At 39.7% G+C, this 15251-nt stretch overlaps 1 protein-coding gene across 3 annotated transcripts in view; it reads left to right on the top strand.

Annotated features, from left to right (window-relative positions):
* SLC38A6 (solute carrier family 38 member 6) overlaps window positions 1-14774 on the top strand; it is a 67964-nt gene extending 53190 nt beyond the window's left edge. For 2 of the 3 annotated variants that reach the window (XM_004597632.4, XM_058655609.1), the window contains exons 7-16: window positions 801-883; window positions 1364-1422; window positions 5453-5518; window positions 5779-5832; window positions 7593-7672; window positions 8314-8414; window positions 12501-12625; window positions 13991-14135; window positions 14240-14334; window positions 14571-14774. In XM_004597632.4, the coding sequence (XP_004597689.2) occupies window positions 801-883; window positions 1364-1422; window positions 5453-5518; window positions 5779-5832; window positions 7593-7672; window positions 8314-8414; window positions 12501-12625; window positions 13991-14135; window positions 14240-14334; window positions 14571-14651 (889 nt within the window). In that variant the 3' untranslated portion in view covers window positions 14652-14774. The remainder of the gene's footprint in view (window positions 1-800; window positions 884-1363; window positions 1423-5452; window positions 5519-5778; window positions 5833-7592; window positions 7673-8313; window positions 8415-12500; window positions 12626-13990; window positions 14136-14239; window positions 14335-14570) is intronic. The other variant, XM_058655608.1, reaches the window with a different exon arrangement.
* Window positions 14775-15251: the final 477 nt, after the last annotated feature.

Here is a 15251-nt window from a genome sequence, read left to right as displayed (position 1 = left end):
AAACTCTCACCATTGTTAAATGTTGCCTCATGTGTAATAATCTTTCAGTGTTAAAGGGTATAATTATTTGCAGTTTCTCAAATATTCTCGAAGTTGAAGATTCTTACATAGTTTATTCATTTATCAGATTTTATACACCGTTCACTCATAATATTGAAAGATCAACCATAACAATCCTTTTATCCACATTTTTATTTTAAAGATATATTTTTAAAATATTAATATAACTCTAAATCTGTAATATCAGAATCTATGTTAAGTAATAAAATTATTAAGGTCATTTTAAATACTGTTTTAGCAGTGTAAAAATGTCATTCCTTGAGGCCAGCATTATGGCATAGTGAATAAAGCCAATTCTTTCAATTTTGGCATCCCATATGGATGTCCATCTGAGTCCCAGTTGCCTCACTTATGATATAGCTCCCTGCCATTGCTCCTGGATCAGCAGCAGCAGATGACCCAAGTCCTTGGGCCCCCGCCACAAACACGGGAGACGTGGATGACGTCCTTGGCCCAGGCCCAGGCATCGGGTTCATTTGAGGAGTGAACCAACAGATGAAAGATCTTTCTATTACTCTGCCTTTCAAATAAATGTGGTAAATCTTTTTTAAAGCGACAACTCATTATTTTGTTATATTTGCTAAATATAAATAGATTAATAATAGGATTCCATAAGACTGTATTAGCAAAAAGAAACGGGTTTTACATATCAGGTGGTTGGTAAGACGTGTTTTGCACGTGTGTTAGAACGAACGCTGGAGTCCTGTGCCTAAAACAGAACATTGTGTTTTTTCCGACAGGTCTTGGTATCTTGATGGACAAACCCTACTAATCATCATTTGTGTCAGCATTGTGTTCCCTCTTGCCCTTCTCCCCAAAATAGGTAAGTCTGTAGGGAAGAGTGTGTGGTTGGTTTAGAAAGAAGAGGAGAAGAAGGGAGAGAGAAAAATACCAAGGGGCTTTTAAATTTCACAGTCCCACATTTTCAGCAGAAGGGTAGTGGTTGTGAATAATTCTAAACTTGGCCTGCCTTTGGGTTATTCAGCCTTCAGCCCTGCCTAGTTAACCTATTACTTGGTTTGCAGTAGTATTTTGTCTGCCCCACTAAAATAAAATCTTTACAGCGGAACATTAAAGAGCAGCCTTCCCTTACAGTGTACCATTAGTGGTAAGCCAGTTCCAATTCTGCTCTACAGAGCTGCATAAATGATCTGTGACAGATAGCTGGAATGTTGTTATTCCGAGCCCTGAGCCCCAGATGCCAGGCACTGTAATAGAAAACATGCCCAAGATGTATAGCTTTAGCTGTATGTTAGGACTGCTTGCCTTATAAATTGCTTTTTATTTTACTGTTATTTTATAGGCTTTCTTGGCTACACAAGTAGTTTATCATTTTTCTTTATGGCGTTCTTTGCTCTTGTGGTAAGTTTACAACATAATGTATTGCTTATCTCCTCACTAAAATTGGACTCATGGTGTTAATTTTTTTTTCTTTTCCTTTTGCCTCTGTTTTGTGTCGAGAAGAGTATTCCATTTTACGTGCATACGTTATTAAAAGCACTTTCATTCCACAAAGTTATTTCCTTCACCATATCTATTATTAAACGGGCTTAGCTGGGGCGGCATTTCAAATTCAGTTTCTCTACATCGTTAGCTAGGGAGACAGGCACACAAACTTTGTAAAAACTCTGGATGGAGTGTCTTTCTGTAGGTTTACCAGTTTCTTTCTGTACATCATGAAGGCGTTTCCGAAAACTCATGGAAAACGGAATTAAGAGTGGGCCTTCATACTATAGGAAGTCTTTGGATCTAATCTGTAAAATCAGTTTGGCATAAGTCACCTGCCTTTTGAGTCTTTGTTGCACTGATGAAACCAGAGATTGTGGGAGTCAGGCTCAGTGGGCACCAGCTCCCAGACTTCCCCTACCAATTTTTGTTTTTGTTTTTTTATTCTGTTAAGATTTATTTATTTTTACTGGAAAGGCAGATATACAGAGAGGAGGAGAGACAAAGAGGAAGATCTTCTGTCTGCTGACTCACCCCTCAAGTGGCCACAATGGCTAGAACCTAGCCAATCTGAGGCCAGGAGCCAGGAGCTTCTTCTGGGTCTCCCATGCAGGTGCAGAGTCCCAAGGCTTTGGGCCGTCCTCGACTGCTTTCCCAGGCCACAAGCAGGGAACTGGATGGGAAGTTGAGCAGCCAGGACATAAACTAGCACCCATTTGGGATCCCAGTATGTGCAAGATGGGGACTTTAGCCACTAGGCTACTACGCCAGGACCCAAGTTTGGTTTTTTTCATTGATAGATTCTCATAAAGACACTACTGCAAGATAATATTTTCTTCACATATTTTTTCTTTTTTTATATAAGCTCATTTTCATTATTATAGAATAATATCAGATATAGTTCATTTTGGCAGTTATAAAATAATATAAAAATAAAAGAATATAAATTTATTTCCTTTTAATTTTTTTTAAAGCAGATCTTCACATATTACAGATAGCATCTGCTATAATTTTTTTTTAAAATATTTTCTTGGCATAGCACTTTATTCCATAGTCACTATCTTAATGTCACACCTTAAATAGGATTAGTCATATCTTTAATTGACAAGTATATTTATATCCAAATGGCCTTTTCATAAGCTTGATTAAATGCTCCTTCTTATTAAGAAATGAATGAAAGAAAATTGCCAAACATTAAGCCCAACTGTAGGAAAGCTGGGTTAAAAAGCAAGGTTTCAAAACTATTACAACTATTTCAGGAACACTTAATTTAGACTAAACTATCTCCCGAAATACAACAACTAAAGTTAAATTATGCAAATGAGGTGACTAATTTCAGTCTACGTAAGTATATGAAATCTTTTTAATGTTCGAAAGTAGCAAAACATTTAACTGCTTATACTTAATCATTTGTAGGATTTATCATTCTTCCTGATATCTTATAATAAAACCAAGTGAATTGAACATATGTGAATAACTCAAAATTTCCTGGAATATGAAATTAAAAGCTACATTTATTCTGGTGCAAAAAAAGTTGAAATCCATATATGCAAAGGGTCTTCCAAAAGTCATGAAAATTAAATATTATGGAAAATTATGCATGGATTTCAATTTGTTGTGCCTACATGAGCTTCTTTTCTGTTTTTTTTCCATAAACCAAAGAACCATCGTACACTTTTAGACTGCCTCATTTGAAAATGTTATTTTTAGTTGATTGTTGAGAAGTAGCTACATGGGTAGACATGGCTACATTCGTAAGTGAATGTGTGGACAGTAAAGAGAAGCTGTGTAGATAACATATTCCATTTTGCCTTCAGAGATCATTGGTAATCCAGGCATTGCATAGCTACCTATGAGCAATTTAGTTTTCATAGTCAGTAGTTGGAAGCAGGTGAAATGTATTGATACGCTATGTCTGCTCTACTTTTCTTTCTTGTCAGGGCAGACACCCTTTAATTCAATGCAGATTCCCACTGTAGCAGGCCCCTGGAAGGAATCCCCCATTCTGCATTTGTTGTAATGCTGTAGAAGCCAGCTGCCCAGACTTACCTGTGAGCACAGTTTAAATAAAGCGCCTTAAATGGGACAGTGAGGGACATCATACATTTCTGTAGGCTCTTATAGTTTAAGAAAGTGTCCAACATATTTGAGGAAGAGAGAGCTCCTGTCTTCTGATTTATTCTTCAAAGACCTACATCCAAAAGTTTTATCTTAAAATACGTGGTAGCATTCTTGAATCATACCTCAGTAATTCAGTGACGAAAAAAGTAACCTGTTTAAATGGATGTTAGATTTCCTTCTACAGAGCACATTGTAGATGTGAAAGTTCAATGTGGGCACCTAAGAATCTGTCAACCTATTAGGGGCGATGAGACTCATGTATTGGAAGAAGCCAGAGAGCAGTATGGGCAGTATATAACAAAATGGGATTGATCAGCTTCTGTGTAAACGTTGCAAGAGTTGAGAGCAGGTTCCAACGCCTGGAGTTGCCTTCTTACTTGTTCTGTCTTCATCTGGGGCACTGTGCTTCTGTGGGTCGCCTTCCTGGCAGCTGTTCCAGTCATGCCATCCACCCTCCGGCCTTGGCATTCAGGGGCTATCTCTGCCGAGAAATTAGCTGTAGTATCTGGATGTTGTTTTAATACAGAACAGTGTATTTTAAATGAATGAAAAAACAGCCTTTGATAGTGCATGTTGAAACACTGTTTTTGAAACATTTGCATTTAAAAGTTTAGAAACAACTTTAACATCAATAAGGAAATTAATATACAGCTCAATAGCTGGTGTGGCCAACACTCCAGTAAAGTCTGTGCTGTTTGGCACCATCCTCTCCTGTTTGGAAACCCCATTAGATTGGTGAGATTTTTAATGAAGAATGACTCTTTAGTTCACTCATTAACTTAATCCTGTAAATATATGTTTCCCTAAGAATTGCTTTATCACAGCATGATTTTTGATTGAATTAGTTAAGTCCCAAACTAGATAAGTACCCAGTAGGAATAGTGTTTACTTGTTGGTCTCCTACAAAGGACAAATACTGCATTTATTCTCCCTTGCCCTTTGTGTGCTGGGATTCAGCCTGGAGCAAACATTTACAGAGTAATTAGGTGCCTCGAAACACCAGCAACAATGGTGATGTTGACACAGCCACAACCAAGGGCCCAGGAGCAGGATGGCCACAATTAGGAGTAAGATCCTAAAACATTTTCATTGATTCTTTCTGGGAAATAACATCCCTCTGGATTTCTTTTAGTGTTTTTCTTAATTTATTTTTACCAGCTGGAATTCCCTAGCTGTGCACCCTTGTTCTAGCCAGCTTTCTTCACATCCGCCAAAAATAACTCGGGTCTGGAAAGGCGAGGAGGGGCGAGCACTCGCCCGTCAGCAGTCGCTCGGCTCTCGCGCTGAGTCTATGTGCTCTCTGCTCATCTCTGCCCGGGACCCTACCCAAAAGTGTTACTGAAATGGCTCTGTCTTGTTGATAGAACATCCACACAACCATACTCTTCGGTCATTGTCACTGGAAATGTCGTGTTGCCTTTTTAAATCACATTTAAATAAATAAATAAAAAGCTTCGATGCTGTTGCAGTTTGGAGAGATGACTGAAGAGCGCACACAGATAGGTAGCCCCTTCCATCCAGTCCCTCCCACCACAGGTGACCCCAGCCTGACTGGGAACACCCTATGATTATACTTCCAAAAACTGGTGGGAGAATGGAATTAAAAGATAACTGTGCTTTGATGCAAAAAAAATTGCAACCCACGCATAGTGTTTTTGTAATTCCGGGAGCTTTTTGAAGACCTTGCAAATACACAAAGAACCTTCTGTTAGCTTCACGTTTGCTCTGATGTTCAGTTGGTTGAAATAATGCTCACCTACTTGAAATCAGTTTGTTATGAATTAGATGAGAAAGATGAGTACTGAATCTCTTTTTTTTCTTACAGGTAATTATTAAAAAATGGTCCATCCCTTGTCCCCTAATGTTGAATCATGTAGGGGAGTGCTTCCAGGTAATAGCTTAACTTTTCTGTTCAGTTGCTTCCTTTTTATTTTAAAGTAAAAAGACCAAAGAAAAGCAGACTAATTGATATTTTTCACTCATTGACAATAATAATAATAATAAAAATGATGGCTGTATTTCATTTGGAAGCTTTGTTTTAAAATATTTTGATTTGAAAAGCTAGTAATAATAAACTCATCATTTCAGTCGATGTATTCTGACCTTTAATGGCTGTTGGTTTCTCTTTTTCCCCTCAATACTCTTAAACAGATTTCAAATGCTACAGATGATTGTAAACCAAAGCTCTTTCATTTCTCCAAAGAGGTGTGTAAGTTATTAACAGATACTTTTGGTTGATTTTTTCACATTTCAAGTTTTAAGAGATTTGTGTAGCAGGGTCTCTCAGGTCTTTGTACCTGTAACTAATTAATTTTCATGAAAGTGCTAAGTATAGGATTGCCTACCAGAAGAATAATATTATTTAACACAGGGTGGCCCATTATGAAACAGCCACCTTTTTTTTTTTTTCTTTCGGCGTGCCTTTAAATGCAGCTTGTTTTAAATGGGTTTCTGCCTAAAAGAGCAGATTTACCAAATGTCTGCTCTGACCAATAAGGTCCTCTTGTGGATACAGACTTCCTGTTGCCCTCTGGACTTGTAAAGCTAAATAGCCAATTATATCGAAACCTGCTCCATGTGAAGAGAACCTTGGACTGTAGCCAAGCAGCCTCATCATTGGGCCAGTGATTGAGCAGCGCCGGTAGGTATTCTGGCCAACATTCCAACGCTGAAATTTGGGCTATCTGGAGCAAAGACTAGAAGTCTAGGTTGCCTTGCCTTACCTAAGCGCCACAGACCTTGGAAATGCCTCACCCATAGGATCATCATAGGAGACAGGGAGTGAGATGAGGAGGGAGCTCGGTGGCTTTCTGGTGCTCGCTAGTTCTACGCGCATGCTGCTGTGTGCAGACCCTGCGTGCTGGATCCCACAGTCCCTACAGCTCTGTTCTACTCGCATGCTGCTGTGTGCAGGCCCTGCGTGCTGGATCCCACAGTCCCCACAGCTCTGGTAGTATAGGACCTTAGTGTGCCAGTGAGGTTACTCCTCCATGCAAAATTGTCCATTTTAGCTGTAGTGTTTAAATGAGAAATGACTCTTTGGCCCCACAAGGGAAGTTACCACATGTTTTACATGGTAAACACGTCCATATGCCTTGAAGATGTAACAAGAGTGGTTGCCACGCTGGGAAACTGAGCAATACAGGAAACAAGAGAAGTTACTAATTGAACTCTCGTTGCTCTAATCCAACATCAGGAAACACTGCAGCTTCATTTCTTCCAGCCCAGCTCAGCTATTTTAAGCGTTGTGTCCCAAGACATGTCTTCATCTGGAACTTCTCTTTGCTGAAGAGCCTAGTTAGTTTAGAGCAGCAAGGAGAAAATAAGTCACCAACATCTATTTGGTAAAGACAGTGCTTTCATTGTGCTGGTAACTTTTTTTTTTACATTATAACTTCTAGTGACTTTTGTTAAGTATTCTTAACAATGTAAAAAGCAAAATAAAATGTACGTTTGTGTGTCCCATTGGATCTGAAGATATTGTTGGTAGTAAGATGTGGTTAATATTCAAAAGCATCAACTGTCTCTGCTGCTTATGGGAATAAGTTTTTAATTTGTACATTCATCAGAAAAGACTGGAAATTGGAATAAGTACATTTCTAAAGTATTATTTTTATCAGGCCATGATATTATTCACTTTCCCTAAATTATTTTTATCATACCCAAATAATACAGAAGAGATTGTGGTGAAGGTAACGTGGCCTAGGAAGCCAGCCAAGAAACTCCAGATAGTTCAGGCAAGACAAGTATCAAGGACCACAGCTACTGATGACCATAGGTGCATGACTCTAACAAAGAGAAAAATAATAGTAAAAAAAAAAACTTAAATATAAAGATATGATTTATACAAGATGAAATAAATTTAACCAAATTGATTTTTTAAGGACCATGTTTTTAGCCATAATAAAATGTGATTTCAGTACACCAGCGTTTACTGATCATGTCATTTCCATTTTTTTTTTCAGAGTGTTTATGCAATACCAACCATGGCTTTTTCATTTCTCTGCCATACCTCAGTCTTGCCCATATACTGTGAACTTCAAAGGTATCCTGAAATATTTTAGATGTATTGTGTGTCCTTTTACCTTTAGGGCTTTCAGAGTTAATGACGTTGTCTCTTTTTTTAAGATTTTTTTTTTTTATTGGAAATGAAGATTTACACAGAAGGAAAGATACAAAGAGCTTCTATCTGCTGCTTCACTCCCCAAGTGGCTGCAAGAGCCAGAGCTGAGCTGATCCAAAGCTAGGAGCCAGGAGCTTCTTTCTGGGTCTCCCATTTGGGTGCAGGGTCCCAAGGCTTTGGGCCATCCTCGACTGCTTTCCCAGGCCACAAGCAGGGAGTTGGATGGGAAGTGGAGCAGCCAGGACACAAAATAAGGGAATCCACATTTGGGGATGCCAGCACTAGCAGGGGGAGGATTAATTAGTTGAGCCATTACATGGGCCCCAGATTCTCTCTTCCCTCCTATTATTGGCTTCTAAGTTCTAGTTTAAAATGAAAGAAAATTACCCCAATGTGAATTCTGACAAGTTGAGGCTCTTTCTTGAAAGTACAGTCACGTGTCAGAATAGGATTGATAGATTAGATCTTGAATGGCTAAAAATCCTGACTAGGATTAGGAGATACTTATTTCTTTGTATCTAGTTGGGATTACTGTTGCTACTTTTGTCATTTTTGTTTTTTAGCCCTTCAAAGAGACGAATGCAGAATGTAACCAATACAGCAATTGCTTTCAGTTTTCTCATTTATTTTGTCTCTGCACTCTTTGGGTACCTCACATTTTATGGTGAGTATATTCTTTTACTATGGGTAGCAAAATGAATTGTCTCTGGGAGATCTCACACCTGACTCCAGGTTCTCTCTGCCTTTCATTACTCAGCTGATTTGTTCAGGTCAGCAGATTACAGTGAAGCCCTAGAAGTATGCAAGAATTGATTCTTCTCTTGGAAAGGTTTAAGATTAATGACTTCATGTGAACATTTTCTTAAACACTGAAGTAAAACTTTAGGCTTTGAGAAAATGTGTAATAGTGATTTTTTTTTTCTTAAAAGTACCGAACACATTGTAACATAAGTTACATTCAGTTTGTCGGTTTCTGAGCACATCTTTCAGCTTTCTGGTGCTTTCACTGGAACTCTCCTGGAAATGGCCACTGTGGCTGTGCTGTTTGGACCCTGGCTTCATGGATGAGAGCCCTGTGCACATGCTGCAGGGTGTGGCCCTCCTGTGTGGTATGACACTTGCCTTACCTCATAGAGTCTTCCAGGGTCCGACAAGTTTTTGGATAGTATTTGTATGTGGCTTCCTTTTTAACCATCATAGAAAGACTGTGGTTTCTGAAATCCAGCAAGTCAGATTCAAATGACGCCTCAACTCTACCTGAATAGAACAGTTCACCCTACATCATCTTCATCACTGATTCAGTGTCTTGAGAATAACTGCGTTACCGCTATATTGAGATGGAAGTAAATTGTATGTACGTGCCTGCTTGTGGTGCGTGGGTCCTCCCAAAATGAGAGCAAGTGCTAGCACTGTGTTAGTGTTATTGTTAGCATCACTATTATCATAGTTATGTCCTAGTTTCAGGTACTCTGTCTTTGTACACTGTACTTCTCTCCTTACTGTCTTCAAGAAAATTTAAGTATATTACCTTACAGGCGATTATAATCACCTAAGTGGTTGTTATTTCAACAATAATAAAGCCATCATGAATCAAAATCTACTGCGATTTTACACAGATGCCGGATTAGAATGGTAGAGTTCTGCATACAACACCGGGAAAAGCATTGTTTCCAGTGCGAACTTGGTGCCTTGCTGGCTACGTTGCAAAGAAAGTTAAGACCGATTGTCAAGCTTTTTGGTCACTACTAGTAAAACAAAATTCTTGAAATATATATTTTGTACTTTTAGTTGCTAGGTTTGTTGGTAAGTTAGTCAAACTTTTCTGTATTAATTAGATACCTTGGCAGGATTTCTTGGGACTCAGAAGTACTTAATATAGCATAATAGTTATAATAGTTGTATTTGTTTTTATAAATTGAAGTAGTCACCTGGCACTAATTGTGCTGATTAAACATTATTTGGAATTCTTGGAACCAGAAATACTTTAGATTTCAGTTTTTTTGGGTAGCGAAATTTTCATGTAGACTTTTATCATTTTGAACATCTTTTTAGAATGAGACACATTTTAGAGCATTTTGGATGAGAGATGCTCAACCTTTATTATAGTTAGGGACATTTAACAAAAAGGAGGGGAATCATAAGAACTGACTTTCTCCTTCCCGTAGATAAATACGACCATCTAGAAGGAAGTCCCAGTATTGAGGATAGTGAGAAATGGTTAAACCAGTGGTTCATTAGGTTCTTAGGGACAGTATCATAGGAAGGCTTATACTGAAAGGGGTGTGGAGGAAGGAGCTAACATTTAAGTCGGCACCAGACATTGTACATACATCACCTAACTTGAGCCTTTAACAGCTGTGCAAGGTGGGCTCATTCAAATTGAGTAAGTAGGCCAGTGTCTGCAATTAATGAATAGTGCAGTTGAAATTTGAATCCAATTTTGTCAGTATCTAAAGCCAGATTTCTTTCATTCCTTTTTTTGTTTGTATGAACTTTTGGGAAAACTTAAATCATGTACGCTCCAGATATCCTCTATCTGTCTGTCATTGGAGCTGGAACACTAAAGCTGAAAGTTTTCACCATGTAAATGAAATGTTTCCTAGACCAGAACTTACCTGGTTACAGGTAAAGATACTATGTTGTCTCTTATTTAATCCCTTCTCTGGTGGGCATTCTTCAAAGTGTGCAAATTTTATATAATGAAGAAATATACATGAGGAAAAAAAAAATCTCATGGTAGGTGCCAGTGACATAAAAGTAATTTCTTCTCTAAAAGGAAAAGATACAGACACAAATTTGATATTTCATGGTCTGGGGAAGGGAGTTGGTCATAACCAAGTCAGATCTAATAGGAACTCTTTGTCTAATCCAGTGTCGTTCATTCTTGTTTGTGAACTTGACATCCTAACATCAGAGAGGCATAGAGAACCCGTCAGGTCCTCCTGAGATTTGTCGAGATTTGTCGAGATTTGTCAGAATCCCGAGGAGCCTGTTGGATTGCATCCCTTACATGTGTTAAGGCTCAGCCGCGAACACAGGCGCTGACGCAGCGCAAAGGTTTCCTTTCCGAGGAAGATGCGGACATGTGACATTTGTTTGGAATTTGTGAGGAATCTCGTTCTCCAGGCTTCTGGAACTGCTTGGAATCCTTTATCCAGAGCTCTCCAGGCTCACTTAAACATCTGAATTTTGTCAGATTAAAGGGACCTGTACGTCTGCCCCTCAATTATTGATATTGACTCTGGTTACAGGAATTAGAGCATTATATGTTGAGGAAGAGAGAAGTTTTGAACTGCTCCAATGCCCAAATGTTGTATAATAAGCAGACCTTTTTTGAAGTCTGTGAAGCTGTTAAATAAAAGGTGTTAATAGCTCATTGAATGATTCAGAAAGTGGAAATGAAGACTGAAGGTGTCTCACAGACTGGAGGCGGGATCCAGATCTTCTGGCTTTTCTTAATAATTGCCTCAGTCACTTAGTCCCACACCGTGTGAGCATTTCATTCTTTCTTTTTTAAAGATTTTTTTCTTTTTTAAATAGGAAAGTCAGATATACAGAGAGGAAGAAAGGAAAGACAGAAAGGAAGATCTTCTATCCACTGATTCACTCCCCAAGTAACTACATTGGCTGAAGCTCAACTGATCCGAAGCCAGGAGCCTGGAGCCTCTTCCAGGTCTCCCACGTGGGTGTAGGGTCCCAAGGCTTTGGGCCATTCTCGACTACTTTCCCAGGCCACAAGCAGGGAGCTGGATGGGAAGCGGGGTGGCCAGGGTGAGCAATCCCAGCTCCTGCAAGGCTAGGACTTTAACCTCTAGGCTATCGCGCCAAGCCCCAGTATTTAGTTCTTAGACAACTCGTTTTCCTCCCACTCCCAGCCTACTTCCTAGTCCTGCTCTGCTGCAGTCATAAGCACGTCTCATTGCCTGCCGGGTTGACGCTGGCCCCTGTGCACAGCTGCGTGAGCATTCCCAGCTCCCACCGACCTTGCTTGCTCTGCCGGCACACTGCACTCAGTCACTGTGCTAGCAGCCAGACTGCTCTTTTTCTCAGTTACACGTGTCCTTTGCTGTGTCATGATTGTGTGTGTGTGTGTGTGTGTGAGTGTGTGTGTGTGCTGCATTCTTCTTGAAAGCCTCTTCCCCCTCTGTTTCATTCTTCCTTACGGAGAGTGGATCTAAATGTATGTTTGTTTGTTTGAAAGACACAATTAGGAAGAGAGAGAGAGAGAGAGCTTCCATCTGCTGGTTTATTCCCCGGGTAGCTGCACTGGTCAGGACTGGGCCAGGCTGAAGCCAGGAACCTGCAGCTTCTTCCCACGTGGGTAGCAGGGGCCCTAGTGATTGGGTCCACCTTGCTGCCTTTCCCAGACCATTAACACAGGGAAATCGAGCAGCTGTGACGCACGCCAGTGCCCACATGAAATACCAGAGTCACTCGTGGCTTTATCCAGTATGCCACAACACCAACCCCATAAAAAAGGATAGTTTTATAAGCATGCATTGTCATAACTTTAGAGGTTCTGCTTGTTCTGGCTTCTAATTTCATTAAAGATAAAAAGGATTGGAGGTTTCAAGAATATATTTAAGTGGTGTCTCTATTTCATACTTTAGGAAAAAAAGCTGGAAATAGATTTGGTAGTAGGAATATAGTATGTACTTAGATGTATTGGTGTGGCGCGAAATCAGTTTGCTATTATCGACCTGTTAGGTTGTAGTTCATAATGTGATCCATATTGTGTTTTCGTTTACAGACAAAGTGGAGTCAGAATTACTCCAAGGTTATACTAAATATTTGCCGCGCGACGCCGTTGTCATGATTGTGAAGCTGTGTCTGCTGCTTGCTGTGCTTCTGACGGTCCCTCTCATCCACTTCCCTGTAAGCGCGCCTCACAGGTTCTCCAGCTTAGAGGGGCAGCTCCCTAATTCGGCAACGCTAATCCTTTGCAGACTAGAACACTAACCTCGTGTATCTTTCATTCATCAAGTGACGGATCAAAAACCTCATACTTGCACAAGGCTCCATGAAAGCATAAAAGTAACAGTGAACTCCTAAGCTAATTTGTGCTTCTGGAGATTTTGGTTAATTTAAGCTCTCCTGCGGCATTGTTTCCAATGTACAGAGTGCAGTTCTTCTGAAGTTGGAGGTTTTGCCCCTCGCTCTCTGTATTCTCTTTTCAAAAGAATGTACAGGAGGAGCAAAATATCAAGTCAGCAAAAATCACCTCCCTCACATAATACAATGTAATTAATGAAGTTAAATAATAAATAATTAAAAAAAATCACCTCCCGCTGGTTTCTTCAAGATAGGTTTTCACGCAGATATTCTAGTTGCATCTTAGTCAAAATATCTCACTTGCTTAGAATTATAATGTAAGGGACAGAGCAGATTTCATCCTTGCGACAGCCAAAAATCATAAGAATGTCTGAGAGGATGAAGACAAAGTGAGCGTATGTGCTTCTGCCTCAGGAGGTGTGATGACCTGCCTTCCTGTTCACTGCTGTGAAGCGCGTGAGCTGGACGGGACAGTTGGTGGCGTTTCCCCTGGCTGGCTTTCTCTTCCTGTTTGCAGTCACTGGATTTCAGTCTGTTGAATTTGATGAAAATGTATCTTTTGAGATTTTCTCATACATGTCGTTGTTGGCAATTTTCAGTTATGCAACCTAAAAAACTGCCTGTGAAAATATTTTATGGAATTAAAAAAAAAAAACTAATTGTGAAGTTCACACAGAAAGGTTTTGTGTGCATAAATAATTTGTAAGAGTATATGTTTCATTTTAGGAATCCAATTTTTTAAAGATGTATTTGTTTTTATTGAAAAGGCAGATTTTCCAAAGAGAAGGAGAGACCAAGAGAGAAAGATCTTCCACCTACTAGTTCACTCCCCAAATGGCCACAATGGCCAGAGCTGAACCAATCTGAAGCCAGGAGCCAGGAGATTCTTCCAGGTCTTCCATGTGGGTGCAGGATCCCAAGGCATTGGGCCATCCTCAACTGCTTTCCCAGCCCACAAGCATGGAGCTGGATGGGAAGTAGGGTGGGCTGGTGAGCGGTGCGCATATGGGATGCCAGTGCTTGACGGTGGAGGGTTAGCCAGTTGAGCCACTGCACTGGTTTCAGAAATCCAGGTGACTTTGGAGGGGTACAGACATCACGCATGCTGTGCATGGATTTCTTCAGTCAAATAATTTTGTCTTTGACGCTTGCTATTTGCTTAAGCCTGTTCCCTTTTCTGTTACACAGGCCAGAAAAGCTTTAATGATGATCTTCTTCTCCAATTTCCCATTCTCATGGATTCGCCATTTCTTAGTCACTCTAGCACTCAACGTAATCATTGTTTTACTTGCAATATATGTCCCTGACATTAGTAAAGTATTTGGTGTTGTTGGTAAGTACTGTATTTCTAAAACTCGAACTGATAAAAATGCATGAAATTCTCAGGTTCACAGCTGAATTCAACAGTATGCTTTCTTTTTCCCCCTCCGGCTCAAGGTGCCAGTACCTCAACATGTTTGATTTTTGTGTTTCCGGGATTGTTTTACCTCAAACTCAGCACAGAGGACTTTCTCTCGTGGAAAAAGTTTGGAGTAGGTTTTTGATTTTTTTTCTTTGAACATTTGTATCTTAAGAAACAATTTGTTCCTTTATATTGTATCTCTGTCAAAAACTCATTTACCTTTCTGCCTCTCTCTATATACATCTGCCTTCCAATAAAAGATAAATAAATCTTAAAAATTTACATTTGTAAATATAAAATACATTGTGGGGGAGTTAGACATTTAAATGACTCTAATTGTTTCGTTTTGTCTTTTTTCTTCCTCAGGCTTTGGTTTTGCTTATCTCTGGAATTCTGGTCGGAAATTTTAGCTTAGCACTCATCATCTTTGATTGGATTAATAAATGAAGCAAATGAAGTAGTAAATTAAATAAAGGAAAGAATCATTTACTTCTGTATACAAGATGAAATGATTCTGGAAGGCACCTTGGATGAAAAATAATGGTTTGATAAAAATCATTGGCAGAAAAAACAGAACGCATTGTATGCAGAAGGGAAAATGTGTACTAATTTTAAGCAAAACAAGAAATGAATTCAAGCTATCCCTGAATATACAAGATGCTCATGACAATGGATTGTGAAAGGCATGCGTGCGTTTCAGAAGGTTCCTTTTGGGGCAGGCACTGTGGCTCTAGCATCAGGCTGCAGCTGAGATGCTCACTGCATGAAGTGAGGACCAGCCGCTGTTTCCACTCCTAGCTCCTTGCTCATGCGCCTGGGAAAACAACCCCAGATGTTACAGGTGCTTGGGTCCTACTACCCTAGCAGGAGACCCAAATCGTGTTCTCTGCTCCTGGCAATGTTCTGGCTCAGCCCCAAGCTGTTACAGACATTTGCAAGGTGAATCAGCAGGTGGGAGATGTCTCACTCTGTCTATTCTCTTTGAGTCACTCTACCTTTAAGATAAACTGTTAAGAAATAAAAGTGACTTCTAATTTTTTTCCATGA

Source organism: Ochotona princeps, chromosome 26 (genome assembly GCF_030435755.1).
Source record: "Ochotona princeps isolate mOchPri1 chromosome 26, mOchPri1.hap1, whole genome shotgun sequence".
NCBI lineage: Eukaryota > Metazoa > Chordata > Mammalia > Lagomorpha > Ochotonidae > Ochotona > Ochotona princeps.
Note: the sequence above shows the minus strand (reverse complement) of the source record. Positions and strands in the feature narration are given on the sequence as shown.